Here is a 15,620-nt window from a genome sequence, read left to right as displayed (position 1 = left end):
GACAGACTGTACTTGTTTCCATTGGAGTTTAAAAGCGTGAGGGGTGATTTGATTTAAGTGTATAAGATGCTGAATGGTCTTGATGAGGTGGACATGGAAAAGATTTTTCCTCCTGTGGGTGAGTCCAGAACTCGGGGTCACTATTTTTAAAATTAGGGTTTTTCATTTAAGGACAGATATGAGAATTTGTTTTCTCTCAGACAGTTGTGAGACTGTGGATCTCTCTGCCTCAGAAGGTGGAGGAGGCGGGGTTATTGAATATTTTTAAGGCGGAACTGGATAGATTCTTGTTAGGCAAGGGAATCAAAGATTATCAGCAGTAGATAGGAATGTGAAATTCAAAACACAAGCATATCAGCCATGATCTTATTGAATAGCAGAGCAGGATTGAGGGTCCAAATGACCTGCTCCTACTCCTATTTCTTACGTTCTTATGTACTTAACTCAGTTTCTATATTTTACTGTCCAGATTCCTCAGAGCTGCAGACAGCAGTTTCACTCCAGAATCTTTCAGTTTATTATTACTTAGGTTCGTCAGTGACCGGTTTGTACTAAGAGCGGAGGCAAGATCCTTAGCACAAGAAACTGTGAGAGTGTTGTTACACAGCCTGGAGATCAGAGGGAGAGAAAACAGTGGAAATCTGGACAAAATACAGGCAGGGGTGAAATTGGATATGAATGAAGCTGCAGAATAGTCAGCACTGCATCGGTCATCTGCGATATGCGTCTACTTCAATAGTCCTCAATATCAGGTGTTCCTACAGACACCAGAAAATGTGATTTTACCTGTTTTACATCCCTGCCATTTCCATGTCCATTTTCACCCCACTGATTAATATTAATCCTGTTACTGATACTCATAATAACGTACATAGTGCTATTAATAACCAAAATGCTGAAACCAATAATAAAATACAGTGTCAGACATCCGGTTATTATAAACACAAACTCACACAGTCTGGTACTTACTCCAGTTCCTGTATTTTACAGCCTGTATTCCTCAGGACCGCAGACAGTAGTTTCACTTCTGAATCTCCCAGATTATTTTTACTCAGTCTAAACAGAGGAGTGAGAAACACATTAAAACAGGCTGAATTTTCACAATGGAGGCAAGGAACAGGATTATTTTGGATCCAAAACCCACAACCTGTGGGAAAGTGATTAAAGTTATGATTTTTAAATGGGGACGTCATTATTTGTCGTGGAGCCAGATTTCCTGTTCACTTGGCAGCCATCACTGAGGCTGCTGGTTGTCCTGAGGGAGAGATCAGGAGTTTGTACCAAGGCCTCCCACAGCACCAGAGGGAGGTGAGATGTCACAGGGAAGCCTGAGGCTTGGTACCCGGGGCAGGGAATCCCCTCACTTTATCGCTGCCAAACTGGAGGCCATGAGGGAGGGAGTGGGGGCGAGTTCCTCTTCCCCGAGGGGGGCAGGAGGAAGCCACCTCATCATGCAGCAGGGGCTCCACTTTGTTCAGCGTCCTCTCCCTTCACCTCCTCTCTCACAGCCTGCTGTTCCCTCGATGAGCTGTGTCATCCCAGTGCCTCATTCTCCTCAAGGTCCACACCTCTCTGGAGAGCCATGTTATGGAGAATGCAGCAGATTCCTACACTGACAGAGACACTTGCAAGAGGGGATTGGAGGTCACCACCCGACTGGTCCAGGCACTGGAATCACATCTTCAGAAGCCTGATGTCCTGTTCAATGGTTGTCCCACCATTGTGCCTCTTTCTGGGACTCCCACAGAGAGCTCAGTAACATCACTTCGAGGAATATCCGTTATCCTCTAGGACACAGACTTTGGAGGATGAAGTATCATGGCAGCTGCCAGGAAAGTGAGTGCACACATGGAGGAAGTTTTTGTTGTGGTCACAGACGAGCCATTAAGGGAGTGGAAGCCCTTCCTGTATGGATCTCCCTGACCAGTCACTGGGTGCCTTGATGGCCAATGGGTACAATCAGTGATACTCTGCTCCTGGGGGAATCCCTGTGTCCCTGCAAGCCTCTCTGTTATTAAATGAATGCGCTGTCCAGCTCTGGCTAAAAGTGAATCCATGACCTGTGAGATGGCCTGGTGAGCAGGCACATGTGACATGTCTCTAAGGTCCACACCTGATCCTTGGAAGGAGCCTGAAGTGAAGGAATTCAATGCCACAATAACTGTGACCAGCGCTGTGAGGTATTCAGCATTGAGGACACAGATGTATGTGGGCACTGCCTGAAGGGTCACAATATCCACCATCACTGGGCCTTGATAGCTCCGCCTTCAGCAATAGTTCCTGTATTGAATGTTTGGCCTCTGTTGCCTTCCTGCCCCTCTTTCCTCTCCCGTGCCCTTCTAATGTCTGGGGTTCTGCCCTCCCTGCAGAGGGTGTTGCCCCTCATTCAACATCTGACAGCTGGAGCCTTCCTTCTGGGAAGGTGGCCTCTCAATTGTTCTTGGCAGCCTTTCTCCCTCTTTTACCTCCACACTGCTGGGAGTGCCAACCCCATTCAAATCCTGAGTTTCCCTCCACACTGCTGAGAGTGTCAACCCCATTCAAATCCTGAGTTTCCCTCCACACTGCTGGGAGTGTCAACTCCATTCAAATCCTGAGTTTCCCTCCGCACTGCTGGGAGTGCCAACCCCATTCAAATCCTGAGTTTCCACCCTCCCTGCCACCTCCACAGCACCAAGTTACTAAGTGCCTGCCCCACTGACCTTCTTATCGGGCTGTGGCAGCCATGGCTGGCTCCCTCTGTGCCCACTTTCCTTCAGATGAAGGGGTTATCTGTCCGCTCCTTTAGAACTTTAAATCTCGAACCTTATTATGTGCTGAACAAAGTTCTCAACTGTCTTACTTGACATTCCTGTCCCAACCCGCCTACTCTTGGTGATTCACGATGAAACGAGCATCAGCATCTTGAAATTGACACACTGCCGGTGCCAGTATTCTTGGCACATTCGCCCCCTCCCTCCGCTGCCTCTGTTTCCCTCCTTCGGGGAGCCCCGAAATGTAATTACATTGAATAAAAACTCAGATCAGATTCAATTGTTTTTCCAAATATCACAGGAAACATGGAAGCAACATCAGAAATCAATGCAGAGATTTTACTGTTAGTGCAAATTAAATCTATTGGGGGTAATTTGATCTTTTGTTGATAGTGTATGATGGGTGATATTGGATCACCCGCCCATACTACAGCTCACCCGATTTTCCTTTCAATTGAAGGGAAAAGGAAACAGTGAGCAGTGTAAACTGGGCAACAATTCACTATCACTAATTTAAATACTGGTGAATACCACTTTCACCCCTCTCAATATTTATTAGACAGAGAGTTGTCTGTGTGCAGCATCTAAATGTCCCCCAGTTTGGCCTCAATCCCTGATGATCAGAATTACTCTCCTGAAGCTCAGTGACTGGCCGGCCAAGTTTGAGGAAACTTGTCTCATTTCTGTTCTTCGTTAATTCTGGGGCTTTTATGAGAACGGCCCAATTTTCCAAGAATTAAAGCAGTGATTCCATGTCCTTCATAACTCTGTGCATTACATTACTCTGTATAACACCTCGGAGTGAATTATATTGTGAAACTCTGCTAACTGTTGCTTTAAAATCCATCCCCCTGGATTTTATACAAGGAAATGTTATTCCCTCCCCTTAACAAAGTTGAAGTGTCCCTGTTCTCCTCGTTGACAGGGAAGGGCTGTCCCCCACTTTATTTAGCATTAAACAGGCTCTACCTTTACTGCAGGTGAGACTATTGCTATAGTTCAGAGAAATTTCCGGGTTTCTTAATCCCTCCGATTCCCCACACATGGCGCTGAATAATCCGCTCCTGTTCGGAGGGGGAGGGGGAACTTTACCCGACAGTGGGAAGATCTCCGAACCCACCATTCAAACTTGGCGTATGATCCGTTAATTGATCCAATTGCGAACGGAGGGCGGGTTTCAGGCCAACAGGGGGCGAGCATCTGCCCAATTGGTATTGGAGGGCGGCATATCCAGCCTTTGAGGTCATTGGCCTTGACCCGAAACAAAGTCACAGTCAGTAATTTAAGGACCCTCTGGAATGGGGCAGTGTCAGAGGACGTAACAAATGCTGGCATTGTTCACAGCTTGGAGGCTCACTGGGACTTCAGCTATTTCCAGGCTGTTAATTTATGAGTTCTGCTCTCTCCAAACTTTTCCACTGAGCAGAACTGGCATTCGTTATGAACCGTTGCATGGAGGAGTTGTCTAGTTGCTGCATGTTTTCCTTCAGAGATGTCTGCACCATTGGAGCGAGGGGAGAGGCAGGGGAGAAGGGCCAAACCAGCCCCTGGGTTTAATGAGGACTCACTCAGAGCCCTCCTACATGCAATGTCCAACCAACATGAGCAGCTGATGCCTTCCGGTGGGATGAGGAAGAAGCCAAGCCAAACACGTGCTGCCTGGGAGCAGGAGCTGAAGAGGTCAGCAATGTTGGGCTTGTCAGGAGAACCTGGCCTCAATGCCAGAAGGGCCTCAATGACCTCATGAGTGTGGCCAGGGTGAGTAAGGCCTCAGTATGTGCAATCTTGTGCCAGTGTGCTGCAGGGCACAGTCAGGAAGGCAGGAGGAAAGAGAATTTGGCTGGGCCTCCAAGACAACATGATGAACAAAGGTTTCACTGCCAGTGACAATGTCTCAGTGTCTTGAAAGCTTTGGTCCAGTTGGAGGGTGGGAGTTTGGTAGAATGTGAAGGTGAGATACTTGCACATTATCCAGGCTGCCATGCACTTTACTAATAGAGGGTCCAGCATGCCATTCAGTAATCTGAAATTGTTAACAAGTGGATATTACACATTCAGAAGGTGTGAGCCCACAATGCCCATTTTATAGCCCTATATGATGAACAACAAATAAATACAACACTCAGCAGAACACTAAGCAGACAATAAAAATGATTGTAATTTATATGGGTTTGAAATGGAACCTGTGCTCCTTAAATTTAGCACTCCTGGCAGTTACTCATCACATCCTGCCAATCAGAAAAAAGACCCAATTATGCATAGCCTCTGTTTTCTGAAAGCCAGCCAATCTTCTATCCATGCTAATATGTTAATCCCTACACCATGGTCTTTATTTTATGCAATAACCTTTGATGTGGCACTTTATCAAATGCCTCTGGAAATCCAAGCACAGTATGTCCACAGGCTTCTCTCTATCCACTGCACATGTCACTCCTTCAAAGAACTTCATTAAATTGGTTATACATGATTGCCCTTCCACAAAACCATGTTTTCTCTTCCCGATTACCTTGAGTTTCTCTAGATGCCCAGCTATAACCCCCTTAATGATCGATTCTAACACCTTCCCCACTTCAGACGTCAAGCTAACTGACTTATAGTTTCCTGCTTTCTGCCTCCCTCCCTTCTTGAATAGAGGAGTTATATTTGCTACTTTCCAATCTGATGGAAGCTTTCTGGAACCTAGCGAATATTGGAAAATTAACACCAGCGCATCCAATACCTCATTAGTCACCTCTTTTAAGACCCTAAGATGAAGCCCATCAGGATGCGGAGTCTTGTCAGCCTGCAGCTCCATCAGTTCACTCAGCACTGCTTCCTTAGTGATTCTAATTTCACCAGGTTCCTCTCTCCCTCCCACGTCTTGATTTCCAGCTATTACTGGATATTGTCAAAGTGTGCTAACTGCTGCTGTAAAATCTATCCGCTGGATTTTATGCAACAAGGAAAGTTTATTCTGTCCTGTTACAAAGTTGACATGTCCCTATACCCGTAGTTGATATGGGAGGGATGTTTCCCACATTATTCCCCATTAAATAACAACGACATTTACTGCAGGTGCAGCTTTTATGATATTTCCGGGAATTTCCGGGAGTTCCCTGCTTGCAGCAGTTTCACAGATATGGGGTGGATTATCAGAAAATCCTGTTCTACACCAACTGTCAGTTCTACCAGAGACTGTCCACTCTGTGTAAGAACCAGTCAATGGTACAGATTCCTGAAAATACCTCCCAGTTGTCCAGCATGTGTCTGCATTCTGGGTATGAACGTGCAATGGAGGAATTCAAACTTATAGATCAGCAGCAGGTTTCTACATTAAATGAACAGAATTGGGAGCAAATTTAAATAATTAGAATTCGAAAGGTCTTCTTATGTAATTATCTAAATTTAAGATATTTCACCCTCCCGCCAGAAACAATTTGATTAATTATGATGATATAATAGGCCTAATTGCCCTTGTGATCAGTACAGCTTACAGTTGATACGGTTTGTAATAATTATTATTATTTGTTATTTTTATCTCCACTGGTGTTCATTGTCCTTAGACTATCTATATTCTGTTCCCTCTGTAAATAATTAGCACTATTTCTTATCATCAAAATCCCACGCTTAAAATAAAAGATTAAACATTAAGCATCCCAACAATTTGTTCACAAAGGCATTATTCTTATTTTCCAATTAGGAATTTTACACTCATCTTATTTTGTTAAATTTTTTCTGGCTCTGCCTCTTTTTTCTTGAACTGGAAGTTATTTATTTTCTCATTTGTATAATAGTAAATTTTACTTCAATAATGAAAATACGAGCTACAGGACCAAACAAGCAATTACCTCAACTTCTGGCATTTGTACAGAACGTTTTCCAGCCGCTGGAATCCTTCACACTGAATGTAGCATTCGTATAGACTGAGCTCTTTTATTGTATCACAGAGTCCAAGGACATGAGACAGGACCGCACAGTCAATCGGGGTCAGTCGCAATCCACTAAATGCAAGTGTTCCAACAGATCCCACTGTGGCCTGAGCCAGTGCTTTATTCTGAGACTCAAACAGGTAGTGGAATGTGTTCAGGAGGTTCCTCTTACCAGTTTCAGTCGCTGTGTTTCCAATCTGACCTTTAACCTTCTCCTTCACCCAGTCAATCACTCGACAGGTTGTTTGATGAAGAAATGGACTCAGAAACTCCTCCAGGGGCCGAGCTGACTGTGGGGAGGAGAGACCAGCAACAAAACGGAGAAATATCTCAAATCTCCCATCTTCTTCACTGTACGCTTCACTGAGGAGTTTCTGGATGTCCTTGGGATCGGGAGTCAGGAATTGTGCGAGTGCAGCTACAAACTCTTGGATGGTGAGGTGTGGGAACGTGTAAACCACACTCTGGACAGAATCATCTCTCTCCAAAAGTTCCATCAGGAACCCAGACAGGAACTGGGAAGGTTGCAGATTGTACTTGATCAAATCTCCATTACTAAACACAATCTTCTTCTCAGAGACTCCTGTGAAGGCCATCTCACCAAGCTTCAGGAACACAACACGGGGGCTTTCAATCTCTCGGCCATGGTTTTTCAGAATGTTGTAAATATAGTAGGAATATAGCTGGGTGATGGTCTTGGGAACTTGCTGCTGTTTCCTGTCTCTTTGTGTAAAGAAGGGGCCCAGTGACAGACCGAGGATCCAGCGGTAGGAAGGGTTGTAGCACATGGTGTACAGGATCTCGTTCTCCTCCACGTGTTTGAAAACAGCTGCTGCCACTGCCTGATCTTCAAGAAACTTGTTGAAATATTCCTTCCATTCATCACCAACAAATCCCAGGATTTCAGCCCAGACACTAATCTCAGCCTTTTCCAATAAATGCAATGCAGTGGGGCGGCTGGTCACTAGCACTGAACATCCTGGGAGCAGCTTGTGCTGTATTAAACTGTACACAATGTCAGACACTTCACACCAGCATTCAGGATCTGTGCACATGAACTGAGGTTCTGTATTTCTCCGATTGTCAGCAAAATCAATCCAGTCCTTGAATTCATCCAAACCATCGAATATAAAAAGCAATCCCTCTAGGTTCTTCCAGAGCTCTCCCAGAACATTCCCAAAGTAAGGATACTGATCCAGTATCAAATTCCTCAAATTTATTCTACTGTTAATATTGTTCAAATCCCGGAATTTAAAACTGAAAACAAATTGAAAGTCTGTGTATATTTTCCCAGTGGCCCAGTCATAAACAATCTTTTGTACCATTGTTGTTTTTCCGATCCCTGGGACTCCACTCACTGCTGCTGAACTCCCAGATTTGGATTTTCTCCCGGAAAAACTGCTCTGGAACAATTGGTTAGTTCGGATTTTTTCCAGTTCTCTCTGGAGATGTTTCTTTCTCCACTCTTCATGGTCCCGGCCTCTTGCCAGCAGTTCATGTTCTACAAGTGTCCGATCTCGAACATTAGAAATGATCGTTAGCTCAGCGTATCGATCAATCAGCTGGAAAATCTTAACCTTCTCCTTTATTAGGATAGTGTTCACTCTCAGTGTTTCAGTTTGTACCCGGAGGATCTCCTTGTGTTTCTGTTGAACACCTTCAATTAGAATAGACAGAAAATGTTAGTTGTAGTAACATAAAAGGCTTCTCAATATGATCTTGCTGAATAGATAGATTCATTTTACGGTTTCAATCAAAGTTTCTGCTGGAATTAAAGCTCAATTATTGGAAACCTCTCTTGAAAGTGAGCAATGGCCAAGAAAAATTTAAAGTCGTCACTTGGTTCTAATATTTACTGAACATGGAGATTTTATAAAGGTGATATTTTCTCTCTGATGGTTAACACTTTCTGACCTGCCTTTACTCTAGTCACCTCATTACAAATCCACAAAGGCCCTGGTTATATGATAGTAGATGTTCTTGTCAATCAGTTTATGAAATCCTCAGTGAAGCCAATCTTCTGCAGCAATGGTAAATAGGACATTGGGTAGGAGTGGGAGAGGGAGTGAGTGTAATTGTTCAGGAGTCCCACTGTTATTGTAACCTGCCTTCAGCAAGTTATCTTTGATATCACTGTGCACTTGGAAAGCAAGATTCCTTCTGGTATTCTGTCAGGCTGTGGGCAGGTTATCTGAGATATTAGGGCCGATTGGCTCAGTTTTCTGGGCGGCCAGTGTGGATCAGGTTGGTGCCAACAGCATGGGGTTCGATTTCATTCCAGCTGGGGTGGATCTTGGACCTGCCTCCTTGCCCTACCATGGTTTAGCTGTGAGTCGGACCTGCCTTCGGACAGAGAACTCAAACAGAATAATCCTTTTCCTGTTGTCCTGCGTTTCAGAAATCGCTAACCATTTTTCAGGAGTTTTACACATGCATACATTGATTGTGTTTTTATAATAGTCCTGACATCTTACTGATCAGAACTTGAAATAGAACAACTACCTACTTCACTCTATGTAACATTAGAGCAGGAACATTCACAGTTAATTTGAACTGTTTACAAATAATTAGTTTTGCTTCTAGTTTCCCACAATGTAGTTTTGGGAAATTGAAAATATATTTATTGTAATTATTACATTGGGTTCAAACACAACCCGTGAATTGTAGGATTATTCTTTGAGTAGAATAGTGTGCTCTCTTTCACCGCCATGAGGAAATGGGTCAGTAGATTCCCAGTCACCCTGAATATTCCCTTTTCCTCACATTTCTCCACATTAATGTTCTGTTGTGTGAATATCTGTAGATATTCTCATTTCGGATCAAAGACTTTCTGACCTCTCATCCTGTTCCGTGAAATAATAAAAATGTAATGTTTCAAATTTCATTAACATTATCCATACCATTTAAAAAGGGACAAATAGTGGAAGGGATAATAAGGAATGTTCTTTATGATCACTGGGAAAGGTAAGATGCCATTAGAAATTCACAACACAACTTCAAAAAAATTAGCTTGTGTCCAACAAATTCGGAGGAGTTTATAGAGGAAGTCACTAGGATAGGGCATGAGAGAAATCTGGTGGACATTGTCACTCTAGACTTTCAGAAAGCCTTCGATATGCATCCGCACACTAGGTTACTTCATTTGATGGAGTGTGAGTTGAAATTTGAAGCTCTGGATTAGGAAATCTCTTCAATCCCAAACCTCAAATTTAATTGGAAGATATGTGACAAGTGATCTCTCCCGAGGGTTGGTCCTACACCCATGACTTTAACAATCTGTATTCATGAGCTGGACCAGGGTGAAAATATGAATCAGGAGCACAAGTAGTAGGGTGTTAGGAGTACAATATATACGTTTTCAGATGACAAAAATATCGATTTGAAGATTAAGATAATAGAGGGCGATCAAATCCAATAAAACGTTTAGATGTGCTACAACTGTGGACACACATTGGCAAACAGTGTTCCATTCAGATAACTGTACCTCATACATATTGATTGGGCCAATATTGAATACAAGCATCACTTGCAGGGAACAATACTGAGACAGGGTGAGATAAAAAAGATCTTGGTGCTACTGTGTACAGATCACTGAAGGTTCATGATCAGTGCAGAAAAACTGTAGTTAAAGCTAACAAAGTATTGAGTTTATATTGATGGAACCAATCAGTGTTAAACAAGGGCTATCACATTGCCTGTACAGGTTCCTGGTCAGACCACATCTCAATAGTATGCACAGTTTTGGTTACCCCTACGTGTTAGATAATATAGTGTCATTGGTAAAGTTCCAAAGGAGAGCTGCAGGAATGATTCCTAGCTTAGAGAAGCTCAGCTTCTCAGACAGGCTCAAGGATTTTAACTTGTTTAATTTCAAGCAGCAAAGATTTATGCTAATTTACAGAGGCCTTGTAAATACATGAATGCCTGGATAGAGTCCCTATTGATAGATGATGCTAGTTTATCAAATTGGGGAGGACTAGTTTAAACTATGTAAGTGTAGGAATAAACAGCATATTCAGTGTTTCTTTTCTCTGCCCAGAGAACTGTGAGCCTTTTGAAAGAGTTTCCAGTTGCTATGGTGGGTGCTGACTCTGAAGAGGGAGCTGGACCAGTTCATGACTTGGACAGAGATCGCATCATATAGAAAGTAACAGGCTTATAGCTAACAACTGGACAACGTGATTTCCTGAATTGGATTCGATCAACTGAGGAGGTCAGAGAAGAATACGAGGGAACGTTTCCCACACTGGCTCTGGGCTTTTCTATTTTTGCCTCTACCAGGAGATTGCATGATTCTTGAGAGTGGCAGGGGTGGGGGAGTGGGAGGCAGCAGCGGGAAGAACTGTTTAGCCATCATGGTTGAGCCATTGTGGTATGGAATTGGCTTGAAGGACCTTCTGCGATCTTCCTGCTCAGCATTTGATTTGTTAATGATGGGAATGATTTCTTGGGTGCAGGGAACCTGCAACATCTGGCTCAAGGCCCAGCTCTTCACTGCGAGCCCAGAGAATCCGTGCACACCCAGGTTTGCATTATGATTCACAGCATAGTGGGATTCTGGCAGCTGTGTATAAAATATCAGAATAGCAAACAGCAGCTGGACTAAGTCAAAAAATGCAATGTCCGCATATTTACAGAGTACAACAGAAATCATTTCATATGAATTGTAAATTGAATATGTCCATAGTTGAGGGTCAATGACAAATCCTCATCATGTTCAATCTCCTGTTTCCCAGCACTTGATTTTCTGATTTTCAGAATCTGAGAATCTCTAAAACAAAGGTTCCAATCTTTCAGATTCTCAGAAAGGAGGTGATGGTATTGTCGCTGAACTAGTAACCCAGAGACCCAGAGTACTGCTCTGGGAGTCTGGGTTCAAATCCCACCATGGTGGATGGTAGAATTAGAATTCAATACAAATCTGGAATTAAAAGCCTAATGATGACCATGAAACCATTGTCGATTGTTGTAAAAACCCATCTGGTTCAACCCATCTGCTGTCCTTACCTAGTCTGGCCTACATGCAACTTCAGACCCACAGCAGTTAGCTCTTTGCAGTGAGCTCTGAAATGGCCTCGCACACAGTTGTAACACAAAATAGGAATGAAACCAGACGCAGCACCCGGTATTGAACAAGGAAACAACAACGGCAATCGCAGCCCTGTCCACCCTGCAAATTCCTCCTTACTAACATCTCCCAAAAATGGGAGAGCTGTCTCACAGGCTAGTCAATCCTCATGGAGATAATGTCCCATATTATCAGATAATATCCATCCTTATCCCTGGGACTGGGATAATACAGGTGTCCTGTCAGCAGAGGTGGTGGCACAGTGGTATTTACCCTGGGAGTCCTCAACATCGACTCCAGACCCCAAGAATTCTCATGGCATCAGGTCAAACGTGGGAAAGGAAACCTCCTGCTGTGTACCACGTGCCGCTCTCCCTCAGCTAATTCGGTTCTCCTCTATGTTGAACGAAGGAAGCACTGAGGGTGGCAACAACGCAGTACTCTGGGTGGGGGACTTCAATGTCCATCACCAAGAGTGGCTCGTTAGCACCACTACTGACCGAGCTGGCTGAGTCCTAAATGACATAACTGCTAGACTGGGTCTGCAGCAGGCGGTGAGGGAACCAACAAGAGGGGGAAAAACATACTTGACCTCATCCTCACCAACCTGCCTGCCGCTGATGCATCTGTCCATGACAGTATCGGTAGGAGTGATCATCGCACAGTCATTATGCAGACAAAGTCCCGCCTTCACATTGAGGATATCCTCCTTTGTGTTGTGTGGCACTACCACCGTGCTAAATGGGATAGATTTCTATCAGATCCACCCAACTCAAGACAGGGCATCGATGTGGGCCATCAGCAGCAGCAGAATTGTACTCAAACACAATCTGTAACCTCATGGCCCGACGTATCCCCCACTCTACAAATACCATCAAGCCAGGGGTTCAATGAAGAGTGCAGGAGGGCATGGCTAACAAGTAGCAAGTAACATTCACGCCACACAAGTGTCAGGCAATGACCAGCTCCAACTAGAGAGAATCCAACCATTGCCCCTTGATGTTCAATGGTGTTACCATCATTGAATCCCCCACTACCAACATCCTCGGGGTTACCATTGACCAGGAACTGAACTGGACTAGCTACAAAAATACTGTGGCTACAAGAGCAGGTCAAAGGCTAGAAATCTCGCAATGAGTAACTCACTTCCTGACTTCCCAAAGCTGTCCAACATCTACAAGGCACAAGTCAGGAGTGTGATGGAATACTCCCAACTTGCCTGGGTGAGTGCAGCTCCCATAACACTCAAGAAATTGGACACTGTCGAGGACAAAGCAGTCCGCTTGATTGGCACCACATCCACAAACATTCACTCCCTCCACCACTGACGCACAGTAGCAGCAGTGTGTACCATCTACAAGGTGCACTGCAGAAACTCACCAAGTCTCCTTAGACAGCATCTTCCAAACCCACGACCACTACCACCTATGAGGACCAGGGCAGCAGATAGATGGGAACACCACCACCTGGAGGTTGCCCTCCAAGTCGCTCACCATCCTGACTTGGAAATATATCGCCGCTCCTTCACTGTCGCTGAGTCAAATTCCTAGAACTCCCTTTCTAACAGCACTGTGGGCGTACCTACACCACATGGACTGCAGTGGCTCAAGAAGGCAGGTCACCACTACCATCTCAAGGGCAACTAGGGATGGGCAATAAATGCTGGCCCTGCCAGCGAAGCCCACATCCCATGAATGAATAAAAAAAGTGAAATGGTTTGAAATGTCCATTTCATCTCTTACCTTTCAGGTGACTGGGTACTTCAGATAAGCCTCTTGCAATGTTCATGTAATCAAATGGATCAGAACCTGTTTAAAGCAAATAACTGTCATGAAATCAGATCTGTGTAATGTTATTGCAAAATCTGCAATGTTTGAATCTGAAATTGAATTCACTGTGTGATTTTACCGTACCAAGTTCCTGTATTTCTTTTATTATTTTATCCAACTTTGGGACCCCATGATGCACTTTCACAAAGGATTCCCACATCACCCTTCGGGCCCGAGAGCCTTTCTCCATCACCAGACTTAGGAGAAGCTTGGAACTCTCCACCCGGTTTCCCTTATCCGTGAGCTCGGTGACTTTCTGCAAAGAATAATAATGAATATATTGAGGATCAGAGTGAAAGATAAACACTGAGAATGAGAAGGAAAGGATCTGCTCAGTGACGGCATTTCCAATTGTTTTGAGCACAATAAACAGTCACTGGGCCAAGAACTGATGCATAATGAACATTCACTAAAAATCATCTTCATCTCATTTCAGTCATTAACAGCAAATAAATGTGAATAAACTAAACCAGAAGTCTGAAATACATTTTGGGGAGAGTGAGGAATCATTGACAATCTGCAGTATTTTAATGTGATCAGTGTGATGAGTTTTCTTTGTCAAATTATTGATTGACAATATGATCCACTTGTTTCCTCACACTGACTTCTTGCTGTTACAGTTTCTCATTTACTCAGCAAGAAAATAGCAGCAAATCAGATCTCTGGTGGCAGGGAAGGGAAGATTCTGGTCATTAAGTTATTTTAACAGAAGAATGGGAATCTTAAAATGAAAACTGGCAGAGAAATCACCATTGACTGAACCAAACCAGTACTGTTGATTTATCTGTCAGGAGAATCGACCAATAATAATGGTGAAAAATCCAATCAATCCGATCAATTTCCCCCTCAGTAACTGAAAGTTCAGAAGCTTGATATTTTTGCATATTTGCTACAAGTATGAAAACTTGGTTAGGAGTGGGAAGTGGATAGGTTTTGAGAGTGAGTGGGACCCAAGATAACTGAACACTGTGGTGGTGTGAAGGAGAGGCTGCTCATAAGGCCAGAGTCAGAGCAATGGAGAATTCCAATGGGAGGTTTCAGGACTCGAGCAGCTTACAAGGAACGAAAGGGTCAAGGTCATTGAGTTATTTAAACAGAAGAATGGGAATTTTAAATTGAAGGCATCTGAGGACTGGGAGATATTATAGGTTTGTTAGCACACAAGTGATATCTGGGACCTGGAGTGGTTCAGGGTAAAGGCAGCAGAATCTGAGTAGCTTAACATTCCAGATGTTGCAAGGTTACCTTGGTTACCTCCACACTCAACTGTTCCAAATCCATGGATGATGGTTGAAGAGAAGTGTTGAGATAGGGGTAGAGACTTGCAGCGTAATGTGGAGAGAAATAGGACATTTTGGTGCTGGCAAGTTTGCAGCAAATTGAGTTCAGCTTGAAGCTGGACACTGAAATCCCAGATAGCCTGGCTAAGCTTTAGTCAGTGACCAGGGGGAGAAATCCAAACAAGTGGTGAGAAGATGGAGTTTGTGGCTGGGAAAGCAGACAATGGGGTCAATTTTTCCAATGTCTACCAGTAGGAAAAGGGAGTTACGTTCCACACCAAGGGTATAAAGGCAAGAAATTACACAGTGAATGAACTCAATTACCTGATGTTCACCCATGAGGGGTGACTGTCAGAGCGAGGAACAGGGACAGGAGTTTTAAAATATTCTTTAACGAGATGTGGGCATCACTGGCTAAGTCAGCATTTGTTACTCATTCTTAATGACCCTAGAGAAGGCGGTGGTGAGCGACCTTCTTGAACTGTTGCAGTCCATCTGGTACCGGTACACCCACAGTGCTGCTGGGAAGGACATTCTCATTTTGACCTAGTGACAGTGAGGGAATGGTGATTGAGTTCCAAGTCAGAGTGGTTGGAGGGGAAGTTGCAGACTGAATGAGTTTAGTTTGCTGATGCTCCCATGAGGAGTGATGGGTCACACCAAGAGGGCAGAGAAAAATAATTTATTCCAGTTGTGTGCAGTTTTGGACACCCCATTATTGAATGAAATATAAACACTGAAGGAACTGTCCTGCAGATTCATTAGGATGTTACCAGGGATGA

At 43.9% G+C, this 15,620-nt stretch overlaps 1 protein-coding gene across 1 annotated transcript in view; it reads right to left on the bottom strand.

Annotated features, from left to right (window-relative positions):
• Positions 1-15,620, bottom strand: part of LOC144691326 (NACHT, LRR and PYD domains-containing protein 3-like) — a 44,570-nt gene that overhangs the window by 20,164 nt on the left and 8,786 nt on the right. The window contains exons 3-6 of the mRNA XM_078559330.1: positions 13,643-13,814; positions 13,472-13,537; positions 6,581-8,318; positions 970-1,056 (exon numbers count right to left, since the gene is read on the bottom strand). Of these exons, the coding sequence (XP_078415456.1) occupies positions 970-1,056; positions 6,581-8,318; positions 13,472-13,537; positions 13,643-13,814 (2,063 nt within the window). The remainder of the gene's footprint in view (positions 1-969; positions 1,057-6,580; positions 8,319-13,471; positions 13,538-13,642; positions 13,815-15,620) is intronic.

The sequence above is a fragment of the Cetorhinus maximus genome, chromosome 16 (assembly GCF_964194155.1).
Source record: "Cetorhinus maximus chromosome 16, sCetMax3.hap1.1, whole genome shotgun sequence".
NCBI classification, from domain to species: domain Eukaryota; kingdom Metazoa; phylum Chordata; class Chondrichthyes; order Lamniformes; family Cetorhinidae; genus Cetorhinus; species Cetorhinus maximus.
The sequence above is the reverse complement of the archived record's forward strand: the minus strand, read 5'-3'. Positions and strand labels throughout refer to the sequence as shown.